Source organism: Ammospiza caudacuta, chromosome 33, assembly GCF_027887145.1.
Source record: "Ammospiza caudacuta isolate bAmmCau1 chromosome 33, bAmmCau1.pri, whole genome shotgun sequence".
In the NCBI taxonomy this organism is placed as follows: Eukaryota; Metazoa; Chordata; class Aves; order Passeriformes; family Passerellidae; genus Ammospiza; species Ammospiza caudacuta.
This window is the reverse complement of record NC_080625.1, coordinates 1,999,974-2,006,736: the sequence shown is the minus strand read 5'-3', so window position 1 is coordinate 2,006,736 and position 6,763 is coordinate 1,999,974. Positions and strand designations below refer to the sequence as shown.

The 6,763-nt window shown below is 58.7% G+C and overlaps 1 protein-coding gene across 1 annotated transcript; it reads right to left on the bottom strand.

The window, feature by feature from the left end:
* Positions 1-1,977: 1,977 nt before the first annotated feature.
* Positions 1,978-6,503, bottom strand: LOC131570194 (class II histocompatibility antigen, B-L beta chain-like). Its single transcript, XM_058822538.1, has 8 exons — positions 6,359-6,503; positions 5,735-6,004; positions 4,980-5,264; positions 4,299-4,405; positions 4,042-4,197; positions 3,245-3,418; positions 2,200-2,336; positions 1,978-2,098 (listed from the first exon to the last, which is right to left on the bottom strand). Exons 1-8 carry the CDS (start codon positions 6,441-6,443, stop codon positions 1,978-1,980), a joined length of 1,335 nt encoding a protein of 444 aa, XP_058678521.1. The 5' UTR covers positions 6,444-6,503.
* Between the last annotated feature and the right edge of the window lie 260 nt (positions 6,504-6,763).

Below are 6,763 nucleotides of genomic sequence, written 5' to 3'. Positions count from 1 at the left end.
ACATGTTCCAGGAATTCTTTAGGTTTGTTTGACCCCCAACTCACCGTTTTAGAGCACGTGCAGGAATCGTGGATTGCTGTTTTGAGGGTTGTGTGTCACTCCCTCATAAGGGCCCCTGTTCTTTGGTTTCAGCAGGTGACAGTTATTGACAGTGGAAGGGTCAGTGGCAGGGCTCCTCATCACATCCCTTCCTTATCTGACCATGCAGACGGTTTTAGATACTTCTACAAGTACTTGAAGGAACATTATCTATTTCACAAACATTTCTGAAGTGTTATTGTCAGTTATTTATAAAAATAAAAATAAAAGCATTACTTATTATTTCACAACTACAGCTACTTCTGCGAAAGTTAACATTCTAATGCACAACACATGACATCCACTTTAATATTTTGCAACATATCCAAAACTATAATTTATGTTTTTCATGCTGTCCACAAACTAAAATATCATCCTATCGTGGGTTGACAGCCTTTATCCCAATATCGTGTGTTGTGTCTGGCAGCTGTGCCTTTTCACTCTTTCACCCCCCCCCCCCCGGCCGTCTTGCTGCGGCGGGGTGGGGAAGAGAGGGGGGAGTGTTTGACCAGGCCTTTTTTGCTTTTGGCTTTTTGCTGCTTGGCTTGGCTAGCCGCTTTGCTTGCTTGCTTTCTGCTTTTTGCGCTGTTTTTTTTCCTTTTCTTTTGTTCCCTCTTTCTTACCCTCCCCTGAAGATACTGGACCGGCTCCGGACCTGACCTGAGAGCTCCAGGACACCTGAAGCTTGCAAAGAAGCCCCGTGCCCTCTCGACACAGTCTGTTTTTTTTGTTTTCTTTTCTTTTCTTGTGTTGAGGAGTGTTCTTTTGTTACTTGTAAATAAATAGGTTTTGTTTTCCACTTTGCTCCTCCGAGAAATTCCTTCCCGAACCCGGTGTTGGGGGAGGGGTGGTTGGAGGTTTGTTTTGTTTTGGGGGGCTCCCTTTTGGAGATTTCCCCTAATTTGTCCTAAACCAGGACACATCCATAAATGATGTTCTGAGGATATAAGCTACACAGGGGCCAGGGCATTGGCCACAAAAAGCTGACAAATTATACTACAGCAAAAGCAGTTAAAAGTGATTACAAACTGTACTCTATCAAAATCATTGTGATTAAGAATATTGCAGAAGTCAATACATAATAGCAAAAGCCAACACTACCCAGTTATTTATAACAATCCCAGGGCAGGTTTTTCCCTTGCGTGGAGCACTTGGGCCTTCCCCGGGCCCCTTCTGCCCTCGTGCAGAGCCGGTGGCATTTTCCAGCACACCCAGTTTGTAACCGAGAGCCGGGTGCAGCCGAGAAGGCTCCAAGCGCCTCCTTCCAGGCTGACTCTGCAGGGGCCGAGGCTGCTCTGGGCTCTGCCAGGGCTCTGCTGGGGCTCAGCTCTGGGCCAGGCTGGGCCCGCTCTCCCCTCACATTGCTCCGGGCAGCTGAGGCACAGCGGGAGAAGGAAGGGACACGGCAAGGCAGTTGAGGGTTAAGAGAGTTTTTATTCAAACAACTGCCATAACAAACAGGCTGTCATAAGAACCATAACAAACAGGCAGTCCTAACTACCCTAATCAACTAGTAGTGCTAACTACCATAACTAACTAGTTGTCCTGACTACTATAACTGAAAGCTGTCCTCAAGGGCTTCATCTCCTCCGCTGCTCCCTCAGTTGCTTTGCTGCAGTGATCAGAGGGGTCAGGCTGGAGAGAGGCTTGGCTGATGATAAAAATGGGTGCTGCCCAAAGGATACAAAGGAAAGAAATGAACTGTTACTTTCAAGAGTCAAGTTCCTCACAGGCTCTGTTGCAAAAGGACAAAGGGAAATGATTTGAAACTCAGGAGAGGGAAGCAGGCTCAGATTAGATCTAAGGAAGAAGTTTTTAACCAGCAGAGTGGGGAAACACTGACAGAAGGTGCCCAGAGATGTGGGAGGTGCCTCCTCCCTGGAAACATCCAAGCTCAGGTCAGGCAGGGCTCTGGGCCCCCTGAGCTGCTCGAAGATGTCCCTGCTCGCTGTGGGGCACCAGGCCCAGATGAGCTCCAAAGGAGCCTGCCAAGCCACAGCAGGCGAGGATTCTGCTTGCTCTGCGTGTGGAACGCAGCCAGACTGGAGACTGTCGGAGGGGGCCCCACAAGAAAACCCCTCCCTGGCGCTGCTGCTTCCCCTGCAGCCCCTGGCCCTCAGCTGCAGCAGCTCCTGGGCAGCCCAGCGCCGCTCCTCGTCCGGCTCCAGGCTGCACTCGAGGCAGTCCCGCAGCAGAGCCGACAGGCGCCGGGGCTCCTGCAGCTGCGGGGTCCCGTTCTGTCGGATCAGAGCGCGAGCCTGCAGGGAAAGCAAACTCAGCGCTCTGCCAGCTCCCTTCACACCCACACGGGCTCACATCCACCCCGGGGCCTCAGCCCCAGCTCCAGGGGCACTTTCCTCCTTGCCACAGATGCTGCTCAGAGCTCATTTTGCTATGCCAATCAAAAAACCCAAACCCTGGGGCTGCCACAGCCACTGCAACATCCAAATGGTCTCGCCTTGAGAGCCAGTTTCATTGGCTGGCTTTGTTAGTAGGAACCTCCATCAGAAATAGCACATTTTGCTTCTCCAAACGGGGACACCAGCGTTACAGGCCATTTTCCAGAGTTAGTGTGGTCCGCCTGTGTTATTTCAGAGGATTCTTACATCAAGTGCATCTCTGCAGTGCCACTGACACTCAAGTAAATGCATTCCTGATGCACCATCCCAGAAACTGCCAGGCACGAAACAGGAGGTTTGTGATGCTGAAAGCTCAGGCTTGGTGACACACAGAAAGTAGCTTGGACTAGGAAAGAAATACTTTAGACTTTGGGGATGTTAAACAATCATCTTCATTTTTTCAACAAGTTTCCCACTGAGAAGAATCAGGGGGGAAATCATCTCACAAAACTCTTCTAGAAACTGCTGCAGAAATCTTGTTGGGTTTGGGGGCGGGTTGTGGGGTTGGTGTGGGGTTTTCTTGCAAGGTAATATTAGACCTGATGCACTTGCTGCACATTTTCAGGTCATCCTCACAGCCAGATGAGCTGCAACAACATAAACCTAAAGCAAATTGTTGCTGGAGATTGCAGAATCTTCATCTGTGGTGAGGCTGGAGTCCTCTGGGAATTCCCTTCCCATGTGCAGAAACCTCCAGCTGCTGCTCCCAGTGCAGGGTCCCCCTGTGCTCACAGGCCTCTGCAGCCACTGCAGAATCTGCCTCTTACCATGGCCGCCGTTTCCCTGAAGTAAGGAGGTTCTCCTTCCACCATCCCGATGGTCACAGTGCCAAAGGCCCAGATGTCCACCTTGGGGCCATAAGGAGATCTGGTCACAACTTCTGGGGCCATCCAGTGAGCAGTGCCCACCATGGAGCTTCGCTGGTCCTGCTCAGAGCTGAGCTGAGCGCAGAGGCCAAAATCAGCTGAGGACAGAAACAAACCCTGTCAAAGGCAGCTGGAATGAGGAAACCAAGCACCAAGATTCCCCACTCTCAGTCTGAGAGTGCAGTAGTGAAGTCAGCTGGAAATGCCCTCAGGGCTGTAGCCAAGGAAAGATGGAACTGGACCCTTCAAGAAACCATTGAGGAAGGGTCAGGGGATGTGAGAGAGAAGAGGGGAAGAAGGTGGGAGGAGGAGCGGGGAGGGGGGGGAGGGATTGACCCGGGGGAAGAGAAGGGGGAGATGAGGAGAGGAGCAGAAACAAGCAAAGTAGCGGGGATCCCCCGGCCTTCATCGAGGTGTCCACGGGGGTGCCAGGAAGATGTGGAACCCCCAGGCAGGTGTGTTCCCAACACGGGGGGCTCCGACCCTGGGGGTCACCCGGGATTATCCAGCGTGGATCCTCCTACGGGGGATGGAGATGGAGCGGCGCACGGAGCTCGTCCCGCACCGGGCACTGCGGGATCCGCGGGCAGCGACCCCTCCCCCTGGGCGCAGCCCCCACCCTTTGTCCCCCTCCCTTTGCCCAAACCCCTCCCCATCACCCCCCAATAAACGGCCCGGGCACAACTGGGAAGCTTTACTGGGAGCACTGGGAGCAGGTACTGGGCGGGGGCAGAGCGCCAGCGGGGCTGGGGGGACACGGGACCCCCCAAAATCAGCGGAGCGGGGACGGAGCGGGGGGTCCCGGCCGGGCCCGAGCCCACGGGGATGGGCTGCGGCCGCCGGCGGCTCAGGAGCTCTGTGGGCAGAGAAAAGGGGGTGACACCGGGCTGGGGCCCCGGCGGGAGCGCACACGCTCCGCCACGGCGGGGACGCCACCCCCGGCACCCGCCCTGACCTTCTTGCGCAGGGAGAAGCCGAGCCCCAGCGCCAGGAAGACGAAGCCCAAGACGAAACCCCCGATGCCCGTCAGCATCTTGCTGCGGGCGGCGTCCGGCGGCATCTCTGGGGGGTCCGCAGGGCTCAACACCCCCAAAACCTCCCACCGACACCCCGAGCCCCTCCCAGCGCCCTCCCTGTGGCCCCCAGCCCAGTCAGGACCCCCTGAAACCTCCCTCCGATCCGTTTTTGTCCTGGCCAGGAGCCACCAAAGCCCCTCCCGTCCCTCTCAGCATCCCACAGCCCCCTCCCAGTTGCCCCCCAGCGCCCCAGGACCCCCAAAGCCTCTCGCAGTCCCTTGGCAGCTCCGGCAGGACTCAGCCAGAGCCCTCCCAGTCTGTGCTCAGCACAACCGAGCTCATGGCGAGCCCCGCTTTGCCATCGCCGATCTCCTTCCAGCCCCTCCGGGCTCACTGCGATCCCTCCCAGTCACACCCAGCACCCCCAAACTCCCTCCCAGTGCCCACCAGGACCCCCCCAAGCCCATCCCACCCTCCCCAGCATCCCCCAAACCCCTGCCCAGCCCTTGCCCAGGCCCCAGCCCCTCTCCCACTTCCAGCCCGGCTCTCTCCAGCTCCCTCCCAGTGGCTCCCAGCACAGCCCAGCGGCTCTGCCAGCGCCCCCATGGACTCCCCCGTACCCCAGTGCCGCTTCAGGGGCTGCTCCAGGCTGGCGTGCTCCACCTGGCAGCTGTAGCTGAGTCCGCGCCGGGGGTGGGTTTCCAGCAGCACCAGCAGCTGGTAGGTCCAGTCCCCGTTGGGGACCACGTCGGTGGCCACCACGTGCTCCGAGAGCTCCTGCTGGCCCTGGAACCACCTCACCTGGATGGCAGCAGGGTAGAAATCCATCACGGAGCAGAGCAGGCGGCCAGGGCCGGGCTGGGAGCTCGAGGGGGGCACCAGCAAGATGGACACGCTGGGGGGCATTGGGAGAGAGGGTGGAGGTGTGTGGGAAGTGGGAGTGAAGTGGGAATGAACTGGGAAAAGAATGGAAATGGACTGGGGGGGACTGGGGAGGAATTGGAGACGGGCTGGGAGGGACCTCGGTGGCGCTGGGCGGAACTGGGAATGAAGTGCGCGGCCCTGCGAGGCCGAGTCCAGCGCGGGGCAGTCGGCACTGTAGGTCTGCCTGGCAACCGATGACTCATCAGAGCAACGCGTTCTGATTGGATGAGAAGCGTCAGATTTACGCGTCGCTGAAATAGACGCGCGGGGGGCACTGAGAGGGACTGGGATGGACTGGGGGAGCCATGGTGGTCAGTGGCAGGGACAGGAAGCCCCGGGGATGGGCACAAGGAGGGCTGAGGGCTCTGGGCTGATTCCCAGGGAGGTTTTGAGGGGCTCCAGGGATTTGGCCGGGCAGGGCCCGAGGGGACACGCTCTGCCCCGCGCTCCCCTCGGCGCTCGGCGCTGAACGGGCGAACCCCCTCGTAGTTGTACGGACAGACCATGTCCACCACAGACCGTGCGTACGCCAGTGTGGCTGGGTTGCTGTTCCAGTCACTGGCCCACTCCTCTCCATAGGGGGTGAACCCCACGTAGTGCCCCACCTCGCTGTCGAACATCACGAACTGCTCCCGATTGTAGATGTACCTCTGCACGAACCTCATCTTCTGCCTGCCGTTAATGAAGTGACACTGTGACACTGCCCAGAACTGGAACACCCCTGTGAGAGCAGGACACAGCTCAGGGGGTGCCCACCCAGCACCTCCCAGGAGCACCCCCAGAGCTCCGGGAGCCACACCGGATCCCCACTCCGCACCCCCTGTGCCCCACGGCCGCTATGAGACCCTCCTGCCCGTGCTGCCGCTTCCTCTTTGCCACCGTTCCCCCATTTCCCCTTTCACATCCTCTCCCCTCCCACCTCCGGCCGCCCCCCAAATCATTTTGGGGTCCCAATTTCCCCATTTTCCCAAAAATCCCCCAATCCCCAGCATTCTCCCGCTCAATTTTGGGGTCCCCCCTCCACTTTTCTCCCTCCCCCCCCTTTCGTCCCAGCGCCTCCCTCCGCCCCGCTCACTCGAGAGCTTCGCGCCCGCAGCCGGGAGGGCTCCCACCACCACCAGAGCCACCAGCAGGGCCCCAGCTGCAACCCCTCGCCCCATGGCCGGGGCCGGGCAGGGAGCAGCAGCCCCAAAGCAGCCGCGCTGCGCTGGGAGCGCCAGTCCGGAGCAGGGCGGGCTCGGCAGCGCCGCGCGCTCTCATTGGCTGCCGCCGCTTCTGGGCAGCGATCGGCCACGGGCTCTGCCCGGCAACCGATGAGGCAATCCAACGCCCCGACCTCTCATTGGCTGTGCTGCCTCCTGTCTTCGCTGCCATTGGTTGAGGCCTTTCCGGGACCCTGCAGCCCCGGGCTGGGGGTTTTTTGGGCAGGGGCAACCTTGGGGCGCTGGGCAGGTGGGAGCTCAGGTGAGCCCACCAATGC